Source organism: Astyanax mexicanus, chromosome 24 (assembly GCF_023375975.1).
Source record: "Astyanax mexicanus isolate ESR-SI-001 chromosome 24, AstMex3_surface, whole genome shotgun sequence".
Lineage (NCBI taxonomy): Eukaryota > Metazoa > Chordata > Actinopteri > Characiformes > Acestrorhamphidae > Astyanax > Astyanax mexicanus.
In genome coordinates, this window is record NC_064431.1 from 6,026,233 (window position 1) to 6,051,271 (window position 25,039).

The 25,039-nt window shown below is 39.3% G+C and overlaps 2 protein-coding genes across 2 annotated transcripts in view; both read right to left on the minus strand.

Moving 5' to 3' along the window:
• epha8 (eph receptor A8) overlaps nucleotides 1-25,039 on the minus strand; it is a 158,508-nt gene that overhangs the window by 44,454 nt on the left and 89,015 nt on the right. The window contains exon 3 of the mRNA XM_049471774.1: nucleotides 20,418-21,081. Coding sequence (XP_049327731.1) covers nucleotides 20,418-21,081 — 664 coding nt within the window. The remainder of the gene's footprint in view (nucleotides 1-20,417; nucleotides 21,082-25,039) is intronic.
• The window catches only part of cdk18 (cyclin dependent kinase 18), a 548,438-nt gene that overhangs the window by 34,328 nt on the left and 489,071 nt on the right, over nucleotides 1-25,039 (minus strand). The gene's annotated exons all lie outside the window — the stretch shown is intronic.

Consider the following 25,039-nt stretch of genomic DNA (forward strand, 5'->3'; position numbering starts at 1 on the left):
TCCCACTTCTTAAGCTATAGATCAAACACAGCAGTGCTGCTGGAGTTCCTAAACATCACAGTGGATCAACACCAGCAGATGACAGACATGTCTCTTTATCCAAACCATCACTGATTGGTGGAAACTTCACACTAGACCTCATGCAGTTTGGACTGTGTGTCTCTCCACTCTTCCTCCAGACTCTGCTCCCTTGATTTCCTTCAAATGAAATGTAAAATTTACTGATGATCAGTGATGGTTTGGAGAGACATGTCCATCATCTGCTGGTGTTGATCCACTGTGTTTTATTATCAAGTCTAAAGTCAGTGCAGTTTTGTTTTCCCACAAAATCTTACAGAATCACTTCATGCTTCCCTCTGCTCACAACTTTTATGGCGATGCAGATTTCATTTTCCAGCAGGTCTTGGCACACTGTCTACACTGACAAAAATAACAATTGATTTTATGCAACATTCTTACTTTCCTAGACACAGATTTTTTTGTTTGCACTGATATATGCACTAATGTTGCATGTACTGTACACATAGTAATGGCTATTGTCAGAAACTAGTGGTTGGAGTCCCAAACTGATAACAGTGTTGATGGTCTTTCCTGCATTTATCATCACAGAATTTAAAATGGCGCTTACACAGTTTGTCATTGCATTCAATTCATAAACATCATGTCGTTGTCAGCTTGGGGCACTAAGAAAATTGATATGATCTTGTTGTTGTGTGCCCTCACATGCCTTGAAACGGCCATACCGGTCATAATGTTATGCTTGATCTTGGTATATATTGTAGCAACTAGCAAACAACCAACAACACAGCCATGCTAAAGCTGATGCTAGCGCTAAATGAATGCAGTACCACTGAAACCTTCCAAGCAGCTAAAATCTAACACATAGTAAGTCTGTAAGTCCCCTGAATGGTGTTCCTCAACAGGGACAGTTCCAGCCTCTGATTGGCCCCCATGTCTGTCGGCTGGGCAGCAGCACACTTGCTCTAGCCCGGCGCTAATGAAGAAGTTTAATCTACCTGAACGCCCCCCGAGGGGCCCCCTGTTTTAATTATGTTGTAAAGCGTCTCTCGCCGGCGCTAATAGGCAGCAGGGAAACACGCCGCTGCACTAAAGAGTTCTGCCAGAGAGAAAAAAAATAAAGGGACCTGACTTCAGCTATTAAACACGTCACTGCCAGTATCAATATTAGGCTGTGCGGAGAGGAATACGCCGTGTAGCGTAGCGAGCACATGATTAGACTGTGCCCCAGTGGGCCCTCAGCACTAAGTGCATTTATCTCCATTTGTTGTGCACTCTTGCCGGTATAAGCGGTCATCCGCATGGAATTAATGAGTTTTCAATATGATTCCAGATAATACACAGCAGGGGCCAAAAGTCTCCGTCTACCAGCGAGAACTGGTTTAATATCAGCGCTTATGAAAAACCAACGATTTTTCTTTCTCTAATTATATCCCTTAAATAATACATCACTGTTCAATAATATTTTATCACTGTCTTATCAATGTGCTTCTGTCTTTTCTTTAAAAAAAAAAAAACACCAGATGCCCTTCACACTGAGCCAAGACTGTGTATGTTGGCCTAGATGTCTACATGTCTTTACTAGTTTAGAAACTTGAATAGTTTCTGATGTTTCTACTATTTATTAATTTTTTTTTTCAATTTCTTTCAATTTAGCTCAATTTAGCAATCGCCAATCCATTCAGCTGCTACTCTCACCCAAATATCTCTCATCACTGGTAACGTCCAGACACAAGGGCGAAAGTGAAGACTAGCACATGCCTCCTCCGATACATGTGAAGTCAGACTCCGCCTCTTTTCAAATTGCTGTTGAAGTAGCATCACAGCAGTGACTCGGTTCCAATACATCAGCTCACAGACGCAGCCTTGTGCTGATCCACATCACCCTAGGAGTGATGAGGAGAAAAAACATCATCTACCCACCCAGAAAGAGAGAGGGCAAGGCCAATTGTCCTTTCTCGGGGCTCCGGTAGCTGATGGCAAGCTGCATAACCAGGATCTGAACCAGCGATATCTTGATCATAGTGGCAGCATTTTAGACCGCTTGACCACTTTGCACCCAGGTTTCTATTGCTGCTTGAAATAGATACTGAAATATAAAGTTCACATACTTTTGCCACTCACAAATGCATGTAATATTGAATTAGTTTCCTCAACAAATAAATGACCAAGTATAATATTTTTGTCTGATTTGTTTAACTGAGTTCTTTTTATCTATTTTTAGGACTTCTGATGATGTTTTAGTTCATATTTAAAAAAAAAGACGGTACCACTTTAAAATAAGACTACCTTAATAAAGGGTTTATAAATGGTTTACAATTAGTTTATTAATGGTTACTAATTAGGCTGTAAATGCCTTAAAAATCATTAATAATAAGTTATAACACATACGTACGGTAGAAAGGGCACCAAAGACCTATTGTTTGCCCAATATTGACTATATTACACAGTCATCTATATTGTTGCCTTTTCTACGTATGGTTTATAACTGATTACTAATGATTTTAAGGCATTTACAACCTAATTAGTAAGCATTAATAAACTAACTGTAAACCATTTATAAACCCTTTATAAAGGTAGTCTCATTTTAAAGTGGTACCAAAAAACTGTATGGGGTATATATCTAAAGGGTTCACAAACTTTTAAGCACAACTGTTGGTGTTTAATAGAGTGAGGGACTGTGAGTGCACACAAGGTTTAAAAACACCAGCAGCACTGCTGTATTTAACCCCAACTCATACCACCAGCACAACACACACCAACACACTAATCATCACCACCATTTTGCCTGCTGCATATGCTGCATGGGATCTTGTTGCTACCAGCATCTCTATTCCAATACATGTATATTTTTAAGGATTTTTCCACAGAGATGAAGGCTAGAGATGTCTTTGCTAGACGTATGCTAAGCTAGTTAACCTGGGGGCATCAGAGGTGGGCTTGAAAGGCTATTTAACTGTTTGGTTTGTGACTTCCCAGTGGCATCCATCTGTATATGTACAGAAATAGAATTAACCAATGATTCTCAAGAGTTTCAAAGAGTGAACCGTGCAGAAATGCACTGATCTGAGTAAATATATTTTTTTTTTCCCTGCTGATTCATCAACACGTTATCCTATTTCAGAGCAGTTTCTCACTCACTGCAACATCAGTGAGGCGTCACCATATTAATGGAGAAAGTAGATTAAACAGCAGAAATTGCAGCCGCTCGTGGTTCTGTGGTAAAAGGCTAAGTGAACATTAAGCTAAGCCTGCTATTTACCATGCTACAACATGGGGATGGTACTATAATACATGATACACTAGAGCCACATTTACTGGCTTTACCAGCAGAGATGTATAACTATGAAGTAGAACAGTAGCTTCACTACTGTACTTAAGTATGAAATTCTGTATCTGCTGTATCTATTGGAATATTATTTTTGTTTCTCTTACTTAGTTAAATACTTTTAATTAGGAATCAATTTAAACCCACATTATTACTAAAAAAATATGCACTGTTCTCAGTTTTAATAAAGCTGCTCATCAGTGAAATAAAATGGTGAAAAAGATCTCGCTGCTCCTGTTCTGCCTTTTAGTCAGAGAACTTTGACTGAAGAAGAGAACGAGTTCAAGGAAATAAAGGAGTCTAAAAATTGTTAGGAGTATTTAGGGTGGTCTGGTGCCTTAAATCAGCAATGAGCAAAGTTTTTGTTTTTCTTTTTAATTGAAAGCAGTAGTTATGCTGAGTATGGAGGCATTCATTCAAACACATTTGAATGAATGTTGCCCGTGTCCTGAAATGTGTAATCTATTTATTCTAAAAAGGGGTCTGGTTGGTTATAATTGCTGTTTAAATTTTGGCAGCACCCACAGGAAAATGATTTTGCTCAATGTTGATCTTTAAATGCTTGCATTAATTGTTAACACTGTGAAGGAATTTATGGTAAAATTCACTCCAGCTGAGAGTTGTATTTTACTTTATATAGCTTTACAATCACATTTGCACAATCCAGGATACAGTGCCAATCATCAGGAGAAAAAATCGTGGCATACTTTCAACTTTAGTATCCAATTTACAATTTCTCTGGACAATTAGTATCCAATTTACTTGATCTTCATGTTTTTTCATGACTGCGTGAGGAAACTTCATCTAGATAAGGACTTGAACCCAAGACATCAGCGCTGGGAGGTGAACATGCTAACCACTAAGCCACTGTGCTGCCCAAATGAATTTGAAATATTCCTGATAAGTTTTATCTTCCCTCTGAATATAAATGCCTTCCAGTCTGACATTTCTTTTTTGGGTGCAACTATTTGTGCATCCATTTCTTTAGATGATACAAGCAAGTAGTGCCGGTATAGCGTGCAGGAAACTAGAACCAGTATGGATTTCTCTCATACTGCCACACCGCTAGAGGGCGCTGCGGAGCGCCGTGCAGAACAGCACCATCAAAGAAGCAGACGCAGCTGTGTGTAGCGCTGAAGAGAAATCAGAACAGCTCCTGCTGCTGTTTCTCACTGTATGAGTGTTTTTATCTCAGTAAAATAGAGCAGTAACTACAGCCTATTTAAATATATTGATACTGTAGCTTGAAGGATAATTTGAATGTATTTTTTGACTGGAGAAAGTAGTGGAATTTTGGCTGATTTTAATACTGCAATGCATCTAATGGTTTCAGGATTAGAATAACATATAGTAAATTTATATTAAACTTACTGTTTGTCTTACTTGTGCAATAGAGCTTTTGAGAAATATCTCTTTAAATACTTAAACACTGAGTATTTTATGTCCATAAACCATAGTGTTTATGGAACTGTTACAAATATTTTTTTTTATATATATTTTAAAGGAAGGTGTGTTTAAGTCTCTTTTTTAAAGGAGTATTTTTAAAATTCTTCAGCTGTTTTTCGGATAATAAAGTCTGGTTTGTTCATTTATTGTTTAATTTTTTGGGACAAAGTAAACCCAATACTAATCAAAGCCGTAGTGTTTTATATTATATGTTTTATATTATACTGTATGTACTCCTAACAATACAGTAACTCACAAACCTATATTTAAAAAAATATATATAAAAATAATAAATAATAATAATAATAAAAATACAGTGGTATACAGTGAAACCGTCAGAATATAAAAAAATACAGTGTTATAAATTTTTGGCCATACCGACCAGCCCTACAAGCGAGTTCATGCTCATTTGATCAAGAGTTTCTACAGCTGCAAATAATGATCAAACAGACAGTCGTCATCATCACAGAGCAAGCATCCAACACACAACAGCACTGTCTCCTTTTGAAATTATTGCACGATTGCACAACAAATGAGACAAATGCATACGTGATAATGAGCATTAAACACTCGTTAATTGTTTGATTGAATTGCCGTCACCCATCTAAGCATGTCTAATTGATCTGCATGGTTTTGTTGGTTGGGTTGAGGGTGGAGGCGCGGGGGTGCTTCGTTCTCAGTGCCACTGACTAAAAGAGAAAGATCTGAACACGAATTAGCCACATAACGCTACACCCTCAACCCACATCCCGTCCTGTCCTCGCTGCACCGCCCGGAATTGTCCTCCTGCAGTCGCTCTGCGGCGCCGGCTTTGAAATTTCCCACGCGCTTATTTGTTTCATGAGAACAAAAGCGCCACTGACAGATAAGACAGCACCCTCTTCTGCTGGAGAATGCATAAGCGTGTATTATTATGTTTACGCCGTTTGGATTTTTGCATTCTGAAAAGGTGGTGGGTGGAGACACGTCATAATCTAAAGAACTTAGCCTCGCTATCAAACCTCTATAATCACAGCACTGAAGCTGCAGAGCAGGAATCTATACATGAATATTCTCAATCGCTGATCAGATATAAGAAATACTTAAATATCTACACATATGAATTAATAAATCATCACCTGAAATATGAAAGCATGACTTAATTCCGAGAACGATGACTGCATGAATCCCTACATAGAAGTATGAATGTACGATAGAGAATCACTACACATAGCTATGAATGCATGAATCACTACACAGGAGTATGAATGTACGATAGAGAATCACTACACATAGCTATGACTGCATGAATCACTACACATAGCTATGACTGCATGAATCACTACACGTAGCTATGAATGCATGAATCACTACACATAGCTATGACTGCATGAATCACTACACATAGCTATGACTGCATGAATCACTACACATAGCTATGAATGCATGAATCACTACACAGGAGCATGAATGTAAGAAAGTATCACTACACATAGCTATGACTGCATTAATCCCTACACAGGAGTATGAATGTACGAAAGAATCATGTATGAATGCATAAATCACTAGACAGATGTACGAATGTACGAATGAATCACTGCACAGAAGTATGAAGGCATAAATCATTTTTCAGAAGTATGAATGCGTGAATGAGTGACTACATATGGCTATGAATGTGCAAATGAATCACTACACATAGCCATGAGTGCATGAATCTATAGACAGATGTACGAATGTACGAACGGATGACTGTACAGTAGTATGAAGGCATGAATGACTCACTACATATGGCTATGAATGCATTAATCACTAAACAGAAGACTGAATTACTACATAGTGTTATGAATGCATGAGTCACTACACAGATTGGTGAATGCATGAATCACTACAAAGAAGTATGAGTGCATGAATGATTCACTACATATTGCTATGAATGCATGAATTCCTTTACAGAAGTATGAATGCATGAACCACTAGACAGACGTATGAATGTACAAATGAATCACTACACATAGCTATCACTGCATTAACCCATAGACAGGTGTACGAATGTACGAATGAATGACTGTACAGTAGCATGAAGGCATGGATGAATCACTACATATGGCTATGAATGCATGAATCCCTCAAAGATGTATGAATGCATTAATCACTAAAAATATTTGTGAATGCGTGAATCACTACACAGATGTATGCATGTATGGATCTGGAAAGAGAACTATAAATGCATGAATCACTACACACAAAAACGAATAAATGAGCTAATGCAAAGTATGAATAGTATGAATACATGATTGATAAACAGAAGCGTGAATTCATGAATCCCTGCATGAATCATGAATCAGTTAACACAAATGAGACACACATGGCTATATTAGTGCATGTATCTTTACACTACTGTGAATGAATGAATGCATGAATGAATGAATGAATGAATGAATCACTACTTGGAAATAACATTTAGCATATTATTAAACTTTGCATGGCAAAGTCCAGTGAGTTTTTAAATCGGGGAGCACGAATGATGCTATTTCTTTGAACCTTCTGCAACAAACGATGAAATAAAAATGAGAAAAGCGCGCTGTGAAAGGCTCTGAATGACTGAGGACGTTTTCTGTCTGGACCTTATTGTTGCTGATGATTCCTCAGTATACCTGGAGAGCGGCAGCCAGCAGCGGCATCGGTGGGGGGAGGGGGTTTGGAGTGACACGACACAGCCCCGTCTGCTGGAGATACAATTCATTCCTTTATCAGAAATAAAGCCCTCCCCAACTCCGTCCACCAGTACACCCCCCACCACACACACACACACACACACACACACACTCACACACTCATATCCCCGCCCGTACTGCGAGCCTACAGATTAAACCAGCACGCCGTCACAATGGCAAAATAGCATGAGGGGGCTTTAATATTGTTGAGCGGAGCCTTCAGCTCCCACATTTAATCCTGATGTAACGTGGTTGCCAGAAAAAGCCCCACGCTACACACAATGCACACCAAGCTAAGACACAAAGAAGGCTAATTAGCCCCCCATCAAATCCCAATACTTTCTTTTTTTTTGATAAAAATAAGCAATATCTGCTGTACTTATCAGAGCTGCCAACACTGTCCTTTGATTCCTTTGATTGTTGGAGTTCCAATACACAGTAGTTTAATATAAAATAAAATGATGAGGGTGATTTCCTTTCTTCCTTTCTTTCATTACAGACATTTTGACAGCCCAAAGATGAATTTTCCGTCCAAAATCGCACCTTCTGTTCTCAGCTTAATTACTCAGGAATCCCTTCACACATAAACATAATCCATATTTCTTTAAAAAGGGTGGAACTCTTCCTCTTTCTAAAAATAGTGATCACATCCCAGTGCGGTAAAGCTAAATCTACAAGAAGAAACCCATTGAGAAAAACACCTAAAAAAGTGAAAAATCTCCTTCCCCAACCAATATTATTTACCTTTAGTGCTTCAAACATATTTATATGATGTTTCAAAACAAATAATATCAGTAAATATCAGACTCAAAAGTGTCCACAGGCTGAAAAAAAGTGTGAAACTAAACTGCTTTACTCAAACTAAAGCTAGGTATGGTGTGCGCACTACTTTATGTCGTTTTTTTATTTTTATTTTGCTTGCATATTTTTAATAAGTAATTATTTTGCACTAAACATTTTTTATATTCATTTAGACTAAAAAGTTTACATGTTTGTATATACAGTATTTTTCTTTGTGCGTCCTGATGCTTAAAATACTGAAAGGCATAGGCTGCTCTGAGTGTCAGGTTTTATTTTAGTAATCTACATGTATCCTAGAGGTGTGATTATTGATTATCATGAAAAATAAATCCACCTGATGCTGTTTCTCCATGTATTTTGTCAAAGTAATAATTAATAAGCCATGTAATGAACTATCATCAATATTCTTATGTTTTCAACTCATATACACTCTAGTTTAAACATTTTTGAAAAGATATCTTAGGTGTAAATATATATTTAAATATATATATATATATATAAATTGGTATAAAGATAAATTGGTAAATATTTGACCAGAACATGGCCAGTTCCAGAAAAATATAACAATTCTGCTTCCTTTTACATTTTAAATGATTATATTTTTGAGCAGCCATATGTCTTCTGCAGTAAAAGAGATCAGGGCATGTGTCTGTCTGATATAATTAGTGTGTTATAAGACCTGAAAAAGGAACTGAAGAAAACTGAGAAAAAACATCCCTTTCTAAATAAATTTATCCTTTAAAAAGTGTTTTCAATATTTACTCAGGTTATATTTGTCTGATATTAAAGTTTGTTTGATAATCTGAAAATTGCATCATTTAAAAAGTGTTTTTTTTATTTACTCAGATTATATTTGTCTGATATTAAAGTTTGTTGGATAATCTGAAAAATACAAGTATGAGCAAAAAATAAATAAAAAAAAGAAATCTGTAAGGGGACAAATACTTTTCACTGCACTGTAGCTTGTAGTTTCTCACATAAATGATCTGTATATGGTCACAAATACCTCTTTTCTACCAACAAAGTGCTGGTGCCGGAGCCAGAGCTGGAGGTTTGTTAACAACTTTGCCCCGAACGCCCCGCCCTTTGGTCACTCGCGTCACAGGTTTGCTGGTTCCAGACCAGCAAGATTGTGGGGCCAGAACGGAACCGGCTTTTCTGGAACCTGTGATTTATTTTATTTATTTATTTTTTTTATTTCAAATTTTTCCCATTTTCTCCCAGTTTACACGGCGAATTACCCAACCCACTCATTAGGACTCCCCCTATCACTAGTGATGCCCCAACACACCAGGAGGGTGAAGACTAGCACATGCTTCCTCCAATACATATGAAGTCAGCCACTGCTTCTTTTTGAACTGCTGCTGATGCAGCATTGCCGAGCAGCATTACAGCGCACTTGGAGGAAAGCGCAGCGGCTCAGTTCTGATACATCAGCTCACAGAAGCGTTGTGCTGTGGACATCACCCTAGAAGTGATGTGGGGAGAGAGCGCCATCTACTGTACCCACCCAGAGGGAGCAGGGCCAATTTTGCTCCCTCTGAGCGCCGGCAGCTTGATGGAAAAGCTGCATGAGCTGGGGTTCGAACCTGCGACCTCCTGCTTATAGTGTCAGCGGCGCTCCTAGAACCTGTGATTTTGCGGTGGAAACGCAAAGAACCGTTCGGGAGCCTGGCCACCATGCCGGTGGAAAAGGGCTCAAACTGAGCTGTGCCACTCGCAAAGGATTCTTCAGATGCCTTCAAATGGTGCACCAAATTACACTCCTAACGAATAAGGACCAATAAATACATAACCCCCACAGTCCAGCTCAGACACAGATGGCGTGTTTTTCTAGAGAAATTGAGTAAACAGAGTAAAATCTGTGCTTTCATTAGAAAATATTCTATTAATAATCACAGCAACACAAGATAAATCCCACTTCGAGCTTCCTCAGGTTCACTCCAAGGTCGGGCGACTTTGTTTCGTGATGAAAGGACGCCCCCGAGGAGCAGCAGTCACGAGAGATAATTAGCGCGAGTGGGCACCGAACTCCCAGTGGTGCCCTGGAGGAAGCGCCGTGCGAGCAGAAGATTCCCCCTGCCCTCGTGCCGCTCGCGCCGCTCGCCTGCACGCTGGGAAACAACACGAGCGCTCATCAAACATCACGTTCTGGCATGAAAAGAGGAGCGGGAATTGAGTGAGTTTGAGTTTATGAGCTGCGTCTTTAGATGTTAGCTTGTTCTTGTCCAATTTGCAGCTGTTGTGAAGCTGTGGACACGCAGGCCAGCTGCTGAAACGCGCTTGGACGAGTTTCAAATCATTTAAAAACATTCACTAGGCTGGTACTGGTGCTTGAGAATATATCATTCAAAAGTGGATCAGGCTTTCAGATGCCAAGAGCTCACGGTTTGAATTTTCCTCTTTCAAACTTTTCAGTCTAAATAAATAAAAATGTTTAGTGCAAAATAACTATTTAGTAAAAATGTGCAAGTTATATAAAAACTATATAAAGTAATGCGCACACCATACCTAGCTTTAGTTTGAGTAAAGCAGGTAGTTTCATACTTTTTCTGTCTGTGGACACTTTTGAGTCTGATATTAACTGATATTGTTTGGTTTGAAACATCATATAAATATGTTTGAAGCACTAAAGGTAAATAATATTGGTTGGGGAAGGAGATCTCACTTTTTTAGCTGTTTTTTTCAATGGATTTCTTGTAGATTTAGCTTTACTGCACTGGGATGCCACCACTATTTTTAGAAAGAGTTAAGTTCCGCCCTTTCTAAATGTATATGGATTATGTTGATGTGTGAAGGGATTCCTGAGTAATTAAGCTGAGAACACAAGGTGCGATTTTGGACAGAAAATCCGTCTGTAGCTTTCTATGGCTGAATAAAACGTCATGTTTCTGATGATGGCAGATGATGACCAAGGATAAGCTCACATCTGAACACAGTACACTTTACAGACAGACACTTTAACAGCTGAACGATGAGCGATGAAAGCGAAGAGCAGCAGTCAGAGCGACGAGGCCTTGAACACATTCCAGCTCCTCTCATAACTCTAAAGAGATCCACAGATGTCTCGCTCATTCATAAACTGAAAGGTTTTTACTGCTGCTGTCTGAGAATGAAGGGTAGTAAGTCTTTTAGTCTTTGTTTGAATGCTGGTGAATTCGATGATATTTGAATAGGAAAAACAGGCTCTTAAACAGCTTAAAACTCACCTCAACCAGACAGACAGGAGAAGCTCAAAAGCAGCTCTGAATGATCATCATCTTTTATAGGCTTTGATAAACTGGGTTTTAAGAAGATTACAGTAGCAAACTTTGAATATGGCTTTTGAGAATTAATAGTCTGTTTAGAATTTAAAAACTGAAAACAAATCGTACAGTGGTGCTTGAAAATTACTGAACCATTTAGAGTTTTTTATGTTTCGGCATATGACCTTAAACATAATTTCTAAAGGTAGATAAAGAGAACCAAGTTAAACTAATGCGACATAAAATAGTATACTCTGTTATTTATTTGTTAAGAAAAGAGACCCAATATTTCATATTTGTGAGAAGCAAAAGTGTGTGAACCATTGATTTCAGTATCTGGTGGGATTTTTCCCTCGCAATAACTGCAACTAAACATTTCATTTCCAGTAACTATTTTAGCTCATTTTAGACCATTCCTCCATCCAGAACAGCTTCAACTCTGGGATGTCGGTTGTTTCCTTCACATTAGCTTCACAAATGCTTGTGTGCTTAGAGTCATTGTCCTGCTGCATGACCCAACAGCTCTTAAGATTTAGTTCATAGACAGATGTCCTAAAATTTTCCTTTAGAATTCTCTGTATAATTCAGAATTCATGGTTCTATCAATAAAGGCAAGCCATACTTGCCCATATCCAGCAAAACAGGCCCAAACCTGATCCTAACGCCACCATGTTTCACAGATGGGATATGGTTCTTATGCTGGAATGCAGTGTTTTCCTTTCTCCAAACACTCAATAAAACTTTTCATTTATATCAAAAACGTCTTATTTGTTCTCATCTGTCCAAAATATTTGTCCAATAGCCTTGTGGCTAGCCCACGTGATCTATAGCAAACTGTAAACGAGCAGAAATATTCTTTTTGGAGAGCAGTGTCTTTCTCCTTGCAACCCTGCCATGCACACCATTGGATGTTCAGTGTTCTTCTGATTAACATTAGCCAATGTGAAAAAGGGCCTTCAGTTGCTTAGAAGTTACCCTTTGGTTCCTTTGTGACCTTGGCGGCTTTTTTTTTTTTTTGTTCGTGCCATGATACACTTCCAGAAACATGTGTTGTGAAGAGCAGACTTTGATAGATCCCTGTTCTTTAAATAAAAAAGGATGCACCCTCACACCTGATTGTCATTCCTTTGATAAAAAGAACACATGAATCCAATTTCTAAATAACAAACTAGCTGCTAATCATAAAGTTTTAATTTCTAAGGATAATTGATAAAAAAAAATACTGTGGAAATGGTTATAAAAGCTTGAGCACAGAAGGACTCACTCACTCACTCACTTACTCACTCGCTTACAGTCCACATAAACAGCTTTTGAAGTGTGTAGCATGTTTAATAATAAGAAAAAGCCACTCATACCAGAATCTTTGAACTTTATAGATGATCTATTCTGTTAAGAGGAATGTAAAAGGTTTTTTCATGGCATTAGCCATTCATTATTCAACCCCAGCCATTTATTTAGCTCACAAAACAATTAACATCACCAGTTAGCCATTAGCCATAATGGATCATTCTCCATTTTGGAATTCATAATAACGTACCCAAGGCCAGATCATTTTAATTTAAAGATGTATACTAAAGACAGCTTCCTCTTGCATCCACAGTTAATCCTGTTGGATGTTGCTCGTCCTTCTTGGTGGTATGCTGACATTACCCTGGATACCGTGGCTCTTGATACATCACAAAGACTTGCTGTCTTGGTCACAGATGCTCCAGCAAGACGTGCACCAACAATTTGTCCTCTTTTGAACTCTGGTATGTCACCCATAATGTTGTGTGCATTGCAATATTTTGGGCAGAACTGTGCTCTTACCCTGCTAATTGAACCTTCACACTCTTACAGCTCTTACTGGTGCAATGTGCAATTAATGAAGATAGGTCACCAGGCTGCTCCAATTTAGCCATGATGAAACCTCCCACACTAAAATGACAGGGGTTTCAGTTTCATTGTCCCACTCCTGTATGTTTGAGTAAAATTAGCACATTAGCACATATTTTTTTTAGAGTGTAATTTGCTTTACGGTACTATTCAATATTGATACAAGCTTATCCTTAAATTTCAGAACAATTTTTACTTTTTAACTCGTGTGGTAAGCAAGGTAAATGAGGCTGTAGCATCAGAGCATCACAGCACCAGGCTTGCCAGGCTCGATCCTGCTGGACGAGTCCCTATTTACTAGCCTTCATAAATAAGTTAGCCCACAGCTGCTCGCTAGCATGTGGGGGAGGCTGTGCGCTGAATGTAAGTCAGTTAAATCAAGTCGCCAGGCCGAGTGGATTTGACAATGCTCAGTGCCACCCTGATGAACATGTACTGTCTCGTCCCCTTTGAAATGGATATTTCCCCTCCGCCTGCGTCCCCCCGGACCCGGCCGGGCCGGCAGCCACGGCGAGATCGGTCCGGCCCAAAGCGGAGTCGACAGGCCTGACATGTGAAGCCACTGGCTGTGTTTTGATCGGCACTTAAAAAAGTGAGGTGGGAGCCTATCGGTCCGAGCTTTCGCTCGCAGAAATGAATAAAAGCTTTTGGACGTTTTCTGTAGCGCTAACACGCTAGCCCCTCCACCGTGGGCCACAGAGCTTCAGGCTAGTTCCAGGGGCTGGCAGACCCTGGGTCTGTGTGAAGCTCCAGTGCCTCTGTGTGTGTGTGTGCACGAGAGAGTGTGTGTGTATGTGTGTGTCAGCCGTGGCAGGCTCTGTCTCGGCTCTGAGATGTGCGTGACTGGGAGCCAGCATGGTGGCTGGACAAATTAGCACAGCGACCCAGTTCAAGCGGGGCGGCCTGGCTCCGCTAAATCTGACACTTAACCTTTAACAATTCACTCACGACCCACATCCCAGCTAAAGACTCGCACTCGAGCCCTCCTGGACCCACACCAATTACTGAATTAAACTCCTTATTAAAAGCAAATGGACCACATTAGCAACGGCCTTATAATAGCCAGTGATTACAGTCATTTCCCGACTAGTAAAACACTCATTTACGCAACAAATTAAGAGGCTACTGAACTCAGTGTGGTGAATTCAACCAGAATTAAAGTTTAGAAATGCTTATAAAATGCTTAGATTCCCTACATTCTAAATGAATAATGAAGTGATCCAGACTATAAAGGAAGAAATAAGGAATCATGTAGGAACTTAAAAGTGTTAAACAAGCCAAAATACTCTGAGGCTTTGTTAACTGGCCGTTTCTAATGCTGGTAACAGAGGTATCTCTTGCTCTTCCTTTTCTGAGGTGGTCCTGCTGAGTGCCAGTTTCATCATAACTATTTTTTGATGGTCGCTGCAATTGCACTTAAGGATATTTCAAAGTTCTCGAATTTTACAAAGTTCTTGATTGACTTAAAGTATTTTTTCTTTATTTAGTTGAGTAGTTCTTGCCATAATCTGGATTAGAACATTACTCAAATATTCACTATTCACTGTATACCAGCTCTACCTCTCACTTTACAACTGATGCTCTCAAACACTTTATTAAGAGACAAGAAATTGAAGTAATTAACTCTTGATAAGTTCAGCAGCACAGCTGTTAACTGAAAGCCTGAATTCCAGGTGACCTCATAAAACTGACTGAGAAAATGGTAATGCCAGATGTGCAAAACATCTAAACATCTAAGCAAGAGGTGCTACTTTGAAAAATGGTTATGGTTTTACTTTATAGTTTGGATGACTTTAGTATTAATTTACGATGCAGATTAATTTTTAAATAATGATAAACCACTGAACATAGGGTTTAATGTATAATGTTAAAATGTTAAAAATGTATAATGCACATTCATGCCTGCTTTTCTGGCCTGAAACACATTCCAAAAAACTTTGGAACAGTAAAGCATTTACCACTTTCTAATGCCATTCCTTCTCACTTTTCACACTTACTAAATGCTGTATTTTTCAGACTAAATTTAAAATCCTTTCATTTTCCTAAAATTCGACACCTTATGATCCGGTGCACCTTATGTATGAATTCTACCAGTCAGGTATTAATAAGGAGCAGTAAAGCCTCTCTGCTGAAGTACAGAGTTATAAGTATGAACAGCAAAAGAGCTAGCAGTGTGGTTAGTGGCTAATGCTGTGATCTGCGTGTTTGTTGTGCTTAAACAAGCTACATGGGTTGAACCGCTAGCTGATTGCATCCTGGGTTACTGAAAAACTCAAGGTTCCTCAGTCTAGCACTATCAGGCAGCATTTACATCCCGATAGCGCTAAGGTTAGCAGATTATGCTAATGCTGCTGCTCCCAGCCTTAGTGCTGGAGAAACTTTACCAAAAACTCAACCTTGGACAAAATATTGGAAATCTAAGCTTACTGTAAATAAACACAAGCGCTTTACTTACCAAATAAACAGTTTTCTGGGGAGAAATCTGTGTAGATCAATATCCAGCTCTAGCTTGACTTTTTTTAAAGATTTTTTTTTAAAGAATTACAGTTTTGTTTACTAAGGCGTTTCCCCCCAGATTCACCATTAGAAGGGAACATGGTGAAGCCCTTGCTCACTTCCATGTAGGCATCCTTACTAGTGTCGCTTAATGCTCTTTATAATTTATAAATTATAGTTCTTTTGTACATTTTTTTTTTCTAAAAATATTCATTGTTATAAGATGTGCAACAGTATGGGGGTCATTTTCAATTTTTTTATGCTCTTTCCTGCCATCCTCCCGTATTAGTATTTTCTGTAAATTTTCCGTATTATACAAAAAATAATAATACTAATAATAATAAAATGCATTAATGAGAGATTATTAAATCTCTTAACGGCAATCATGGTGCCAGTTCAAGAAGAAAGTCCCGCCTTTCAGGTGAAACAGCCAATCAGCTTGCTGGTTTTGTGGAGCGCAAAGGAGGGTCAGTTTGGGGAAGTGTGTTTCAGTTGTTATTTTGTCCATCTTTTTTTCTAAAAAAAAAAACTTAATTGTCTTAAGATGTGCAACAGTATGGGGTCATTGTCATTCTTTTTTTTATTTCAAAAAGTTTCCACACATTCTCTGTATTTTGTTTTTATTGCTTAACACTTTTAAGTTTCTACATGATTTATTATGTGTTCCTTTATAGTCTGGATCACTTCTGTATTTATTTCCAATGTAGGAAAACGAAAAATAAAAACAGTAAAATAAGAAGGTGCCTCCAAACTGTAAAAATGTAGAATTAAATATATATATATATATATATATATATATATATATATATATATATATATATATATATATATATATTTTTTTTTTTTTTTTTTTTTTTTTTACTTATAATTATGTTTGATGTAGGAAGGTTAGAAATTGTGTAAATTGTGAACAACAGCTACAACCAAAGTCTAGAATGAGCTAGAATGATTTGTGTTGGTGTAGAATAAAAATCTGTGGCAAACCGAACTCATGAAATCTTCCAAACGGTACTCTCCCGCTTCTAAACTCCACTTCTTTAAAGCAGCACCCGTCCTCTGAGCAATAAAGCTGTGGGTGGCAATGAAAACATGAAATGTTCTTTACACAAAATGCTAATAGAGAGCTTCCAATCGGTGCAGGCTGCGAGACATTCTCAGCAATGCTGCATAATTCAGAGATGTGGAAGTGCTTTACCAATGAGCTGTCAAAACAAGTCAAGCCCAGAAGAGCCCGGCCGGCACGGAGAGGAAAACGGGTGCGCTGGATATTCTGCCGGAGCTACCGTTCCATAACTCATCCGCGGACGTCTGCTTTTAGCCGCTTAATGTTTAATTACCCGGCGGCTTTGATTAATTGTATCTTATTACCATAACATTGGAATGCCTAGGACATGCAGAGGTGGCCAAATGAGGTCAGTCTATCAAAGTAATGGAACAGTAAATAGAGTCACTCTAAACCCACAAGCACATTTTTTTAAGGTTCTTGTCTAGACTTGGTGATGAGTACCTCCCACACATTCTCCACTCCACTTTCCTCACAACTTCTATAGTGGCTGGATTTATCTTTTCCACACGTTTTCCCAACCCAACATAGACACCCTTTATGCTGTATGAATCTTTTAATTCTATTACTTACAGTCCCATCCAAAAGTATTGGAACAGTGAGGTCAATCCAATTGTTTCTACTGTAGACTGAAAACATTTAAAGTTTCAAAAATCAAAAGATCAATATTTTACCTTTTATTTCCGTTTTACTTGTAAGCAAAAGTATTAGATCATGTGACTGTTAGGTGTGTTTTATTGGCCAGGTGTGTTCTGTTACATTGATTACTTAACCAGTAAATGAACAGTGATAAATGTCTATGCTTAGTTTTCAGATTTGGGTTTAATCTGTGCAGACCAGAGACTGTAAAAAAAAGATGGACGCCGTGTCGCCGTTCCCATTCATTCAATGAAAATGAAGCCAAAATCTTCCGCCATGTTGTCGATCCTGATACCCGAGTCTGCGCAGTAGAGACCAGAGGAGGGAGAAAGACTGTGGAGAGACAGCCTACTCATTTAAATAACCCCGCCCCTGAGGGCTGCCTCGAGGTCACAGGCTGCAGAGCGGGGCGGAGCGGAGCTGACGGTCTGTTATTGGTCCCGCCCATAACCAGCCCTTTTACAATAACCACACCTTTTTTGAATAGAGCTGAATAACGTTTTAAAAACCGAATTCTGTTGGGATATAAAAATGTGACGATATAAGCAGAGGTTACACTAGCTGATGCATTTAAATAAAGGAGGTAGAATTACAGTATATTAGAAAAAAACGTGATTGAAAGTTTTCTGTTTTGCCATTGAAACCTATGGGGATGGGTGGGGTTACACGGCTTTCTGAAACGGAACAGCAGGGGGCACCCGACCTGTGGTGGCTTCACTTTTGAGAGACGATGCTCTGTCCAGCTAACTATATACATATATCTATGGTGCAGACTGTGCATTGACAGCATTAAAACCAGAGAGCTGTTCATAGGTGAAAAACAAGCATCTGTGAAGCTGAGAGAAGATCCAAAACAATCAGAGCCATTGCACAAATATTGACCATAGCCAGAACAACAGTTTGGAATGTCCTGAAGAAGAAAGTCATCACTTGTGTACTAAATAACAGGTAATAAACAGGTAGACCAAGGAAAACCACAACAGTTGATGACAAAAATATTGTGAGTTCTGTAAAGGAAAACCCTAAAACAGCTGTTAGAGACGTCCAGTTAACAACCTCCAGAGGGCAGGAGTTAAGGTATCACAATCTACTGTTCAAAGAAGACTTCATGAGCAAAAGTACAGAGGCTTTACCAGAAGATGAAAACCACTAATTAAAACACATTAAGAGGAAAGAAATTTAAGTAATCAACTTGGGCCAGTCAGAAAAATTTGTTCATATATATATATATATTATATTTTAAATTTAATGTACAACATTCACACTTTGTCAATACCCACTGCTACACATTCCCTCACACGTTTATATAATTCTGACAGCCAGTGATGTCTTTGTCTTGCACGTTACTCTCTGGGCAGTGTTAGGAGAGATGATAGTTTTCAGCATCTTCACAGCTGCTCATTTCAAGCTGTATATTCTCTTTTGAAAGTAACACACAGTAAGTGTTATTATGATCCTGTTCTGTTTGAGAGTTTAGAGTCTATATTTAATCTTTGTATTTCACAATAACAACTCAAAACAAATGCTGCTATCTGTAGATATGAGAGGCCAACATATATATATATATATATATATATATATATATATATATATATATATATATATATATATATATATATAGATCTATATTTTCAGAACGTAATGTTTGCATATACTTGTTACTAACTTGTTAACATGCTGTAAAAAAAAAGAGAAAACAAGAAAGAAAGAAACAACCATTTAACAGTAAAAATCCACCCCGGGATGGATTTTTACTTTCTGGACCTGGACTACCCACCTCCGTGTGTAACTATAGGTTTACATAGGATCTCCGGTGGATTTTTCATTTTACTGAGACTCTAAGACTAGGTCAGTGGCTGAACTGCACTTAGCAGATTATTACACATGTTATAAAATAACATATGACATTGTAATGTCTTTATCTTTAAACTGTTGTCCGTCTCGTCCGTGCCTCCTGGTGTCACAGTGCTGTTAGCCAATCAGAGATGATATGTTTGCATGTATGAATATTCTTGAGCAAGAGCCTAAATCCTATCGTTTCTCGTCCACTCCTCCACCGGACTAAAGCAGCGTTATACAGGATCACCGGAGCACTTATTCATACTAAAGACATAACTAGACATTTTAAAATTAATTAAAAAATTATGGAATGAGACCTTTAATAATTAAGTTAGCTTGAGTTTAGTCAACTACCTTTAAAGAGTTAGCCAAAATAGAAAACAAAAAATCTAATCTCTGCTATCCCAAACATATGGAGCCCCTAAGGTGACATCATGTAAAAAAAAAAGTGTGGCCCCAACTAATTAAGGCGTGGGAACGAGATAATTAAAGCTTGGAAACGAGATCATTAAGGCGTGGGCATGAGATAATTAAGGCGTGGAAACGAGATCATAAAGGCGTGGGCACGACTTACTAAGGCGTGGTAACGAGTTAATTAAATCTAGCTAGAGAATAATACAGCTTGCTTTTCTGTAAATTAATGCGGATGAAGAAACTGAATATTACATCAAAGTGCCGTTAAATCCAATGGGGAACTTTAGTAAGAAAATAAAGAGTAAACTGGTTTATTTTTATTTTCATCTCTGAATTATTATGGGGATATTTTGGAGCTTTAATAAGTCATGGCCACGCCTTAATGATCTCATTCCCATGCCTTAATTATCTTGTTCCCACGCATTAGTATATAATTCCCACGCATTAGGATCTCGTTCTCACGCCTTAATAACCTGAAACTACCTTCAAGTTCTGGCTCTCCATGTTGATAAAAGGATAGAAGGACATAAAGTACCAAAAACCAAAACCACGCTACTCACCAATACAAGACTCCCTGTGTTCCTCAAAGCCAGCGCTGCACACGCATCGTCCAATGGGAACCAGCCACTCCCCTTCGGCACTGCAGTACATCTTGGGCGTATCCCTCTCCTCTGCGTGGTCCACGCACTGACCCCTGACCTCCACCAGTGACGAGGAATCAGCCCCCGTCACAACGTCCGTGAACACGGCCAGGTTGCGACCCATCCCCGTGCACTTCTTGTAGTAAACTCGTACAGAAACCACGGCGATGCACGCGCCGATGTCCTGGAAGGCCAAGTAGAAGCCTCGCTTGGTGAGAGGCCCCACCCCCCGAATCTCCGTGTTCAGCTTGAGCCTCCGCACCCCCAGGTCCACGTTGGTAAAGCTCTCGTCAGCCGCGATGGTGTCGATCTTGGAGAACTGGCTCTCCCACATGGAGGTGCCCATGTCGCGGTCCACCTCGTAGTAGTAGAGGTTGAACGTTTCCTTGCACGTCCCCAGGACCCCCGGCATGCTGTTGCAGTCGCGCAGCGTGAACTTGATCTCGATGTAGATGCGGTGGGCTCCGTTGCGCTGGATCCAGTTCGTCCGCAGCCAGTTGTTCTGATTGGGGCTCATGACGTTGCAGACTTGGTACGTGTGGATGGGGCTGAAGTACTCGTCCATTTCGTTAATGGCGTCCCACTGGAAAAAAGAAGAAGACACAAGAGGTTAGAAGCTCTTGCCTAACAAATTACATCTTTAAGGTCGACCAACTTTATTTTTTCTTGGTTATTTGGAGAGACTACCAAAAGGGAGGAGTAGAGATTAGAGGAGTAAGGTTGAGGCATTTATGCATTTATTCCTAAAATCACTGTACCTACTATTAAGCATGGTGGTGATAGTATCATGCTCTGGGGCTGTTTTGGTCACATGCCTCACATTCTCTTTAAGAGACAGGTGCACTCTGACTTTGGTGCATTTCTATTTCAGGAGTGAAGCTACCTGGATGTGTACAACGCTTCTCAGCAGAGGGAACTGACCTGCTTGTTCATTCTGTTTATTTTTCTTGTTTGCATTTTCAAGTTTGCATTGCTACACACAGGAACACAATATGGGTTTGTGCATGGGTCTGCTGTGTGTCTATGTGTTGCCATGATAGCAATATACGTCTGACTGTTGATGTCTGCCTAGGTTGTATTCAGTCAGTGGCACACCTGTGTTTTCTGTTACCAAGATACAGTAGCAATATGCCAGAAATGTACCTAAACACACTTCATTTTAAGACCACCACGGCCCTCAGCGTAGATGTATCCACAAGGTTTATAGCTATTTAAACGCCGCAGGCGCAGGGCATGGAAATAGTTTAAGATAGCAATGAGCATTGCAACGTGCTTTGAGCAGGGTGTAAGATAGAGCCCAATGACTTACATCAAATGTAGATTAAAGCAGTCAATAGATAAAGCCAGATTTTTGCACCAAGAGTAAAGGCATAAAGTTATCCAAAATCAGTGTGTAAGACTGGTGGAGGAGAACATGATGCCAAGATGCATGAAAACTGTAATTAAAAACCAGGGTTATTCCAGCAAATATTGATTTCAGAACTTTATGAACATGAACATTCATATGTTCATTTTACCTATAAATAACATAATATTCAGAAACTGTATATGCCGAATATTGCCGTTCTTTGGCAGTCATATCCCTGGTGTGTGTGTGTAAACCTCAGACCACAACTGTATAACAAAACAGCATTAATAACTCATAGACCTGTGAGGGTAATTTATGCAAACATTTGGTTCAAATTACCGTATTTCGCAGCTTTTTTTTCTGTAGAAATATGTTGTAAATATTGCATTAAAACCTGTAACTAAATTTGCATTTCTTTAAATGTGAGAGGACGCGAAATTAAAGCCTGTTGGTATAAAAAGATTCATTCTTCAAAAGCACAGCAGGGCCACTGATCTCATCAACTGATCACACTTTTGCTACCATACAGACCCACACAAGAGCCTGTATGGGGAAACTAGTGCTGGAGCTTTAAAGAGGAAATATTATACCTTTTTTCTTACACAAGTAAAAAGAATTCGAAGTCTATGCGTTATACAAAACATGTTCTTGAAGTTGTTGAAGCACAAAATCACTCTCACACAAATAGATCTCACACTAGCTCAATTCTTACCAGTTTATTTCCTCTTCAGAATGAACTGTTTAAGGGCTCTGCCACTTTTATGCAAATATGCTGTTGCTGACTACACCAAGTTTACACTGAGCATTTACCATAGGTTAGTGTTAGCTTGTGCTAAATGGCACAGTGGCAAAACATGTACAAGCTAGCTTATACTATAAACACTGCTAAAGAACACACAAATCTGTTATATATCATCTGCTGACTTGCTACAGACAGTAGTTACAGATTCCTTCCTCAAACGAAGTCTGCTGTCTAACCCTGCTGTGTACTGTCTAAGAATCTTAACCAAAATTACCCAAATTGCGTATTTTTAACTGATCTAGTGGGTGAGACTCTGGTGTGAGTTGATGGGTGAGGGGTGGAGCCAAGGTGGATCTATGCATGTTTCATCCAAATGGATCGTTAAAGCATAAGCATATGATTTAAAACTCTTTCAACTGTTTCACACAAAACGGATTGGATTTTTTTCCAATGCACTTGGAGTGTTTTTAGTGGTAGTCTAGACCCAAGTAGAAATAAAAAAGCATACAAAAGTGAGTTTTACATATTTTTCCCCATTAATACACTGCATTCCTTTCAGTCCCTTTCAGAATGAGTAATTTAAGGGCTCTGCCACTTTTATGCAAATAAGCTGTTGCTGGCCATGCCATGTTTACACTGAGCATTTAGCACACTTTAGTGTTAGCTTGTGTTAAATGGCACTATTGGCAAAACTTGAACATGCTAGTTTATGCTTAGCTGTGATAGAAACACAAAACTCATTTAAGGGCTCTGCCCTTAAAACATGAACACGCTAACGTGTGCGATAGAAACACAAAACTCATTATTTGAAAGTACTTACTTATCTCCCTCATTGTCTAACTTGCCATGAAGAGTAGCTACAGATTCCTCCATCAGACAAAGTCTGATAGCTAATCCTGCTGTGTTCTGAAATGGTGTTTCTTCAACTGATCTAGTGTTTGGGGCTCTGGTAGGGTAATGGGTTGATGGATAATGAGTGTTGCCAGGGTGGATCTATGCAGATTTCCTTATTTTGAGTGTGTGCCACATGCTATAGAAACACAAAACCTTATCATTATTTATTATATGAAAATATTTACTTATCTCCCTCATCTGCTGACTTGCCATGGACAGTAGCTACAGATTCCTCCCTCAAACAAAGTCTGCTGTCTAATCCTACTGTGTACTGTTGTGTATGTGGTTCTCAAGCAACATGACCAAAATGACATTTCTTTAACCGATCTAGTGTTTGAGACTCTGGTGGGAGTTAAAGGGTGATGGGTGGTGCCAGGGTAGTTCTATGCAGGTTTCCTTATTATGACGTCACAATAAGGGAATCATCCTGTGTTTAGACTGAGCATTTAGCAAACTTTAGTGTTAGCTTGTGCTAAATTGCACTATTGGCAAAACATAAACACGCTTGTTTATGCTTAACTGCGATAGAAACTCAAAACTCATTATTTAAAAGTACTTACTTATCTGCCTCATTGTCTAACTTGCCATGAACTGTGGCTACAGATTCCTCCATCAGACAAAGTCTGATAGCTAATACTGTTGTGTACTGAAATGGTGTTTCTTCAATTGATCTAGTGTTTGGGGCTCTGGTGGGGTTTGATGGGTGATGGGTGGTGCCAGGGTGGTTCATCCAAACGGCTCTTTTAACTGATTCCCAGAAAATGGATGGATAGATTTTATGGAAAAGTGAGTTTTGCATAATTTGTCCCCACCCGGCCAATCTCTAAATCATAGCTGGGTTCAGCTATAATACAGAAAGCTCTTGTATTCAGGGACAGGGGGGCATTCTTGCTCTTCTCCAGAGGAAACCCCCCTCAAACAGCAGAGTAGTTACCGGTGTCTCGTACAGAACGCAGATATGATAGTGCTGACATCTGGACCGGGCGGAGCACAGGGAATTAGCTCAGCTGTCTCGGCCGGCTCATGAAATAATAACGCTGGGTAGAAGCTGCACTCAGTAGGACCTGGAGCTTCCCTGTATGGGGGAAGGTCTCTATGGGGTGAACAGGAGAGTGGGTGGGCTTCCCTTCTAATACTCTCACAAACTAACTTTCATCTCTCAGAACTTCATGCCCCCCAAGATATCCCTATAACTTCTTGCTAGGCAGATATATGGTGTATATGATACAAAACCCCACAATTTACAAGGCCAATTACCCAACACACTCATTAGGACTCCCCCTATCTCTAGTGATGCCCCAACACACCAGGAGGGTGAAGACTAGCACATGCCTCCTCCGATACATGTGAAGTCAGACTCCGCCTCTTTTTGAACTGCTGTTAATGCAGCATTTCCGAGTAGAATCACAGTGTGCTCGGAGGAAAGCGCAGCGACTCGGGTCCGATACATCAGCTCAAAGCTTAGGCCGCTGGACCACTCTGAGCCCCCACTACATTTATTTTAAGTATATATATTCACTCATTGCCTTATAAAACAAGCTTAGGTTTGGCTGAATG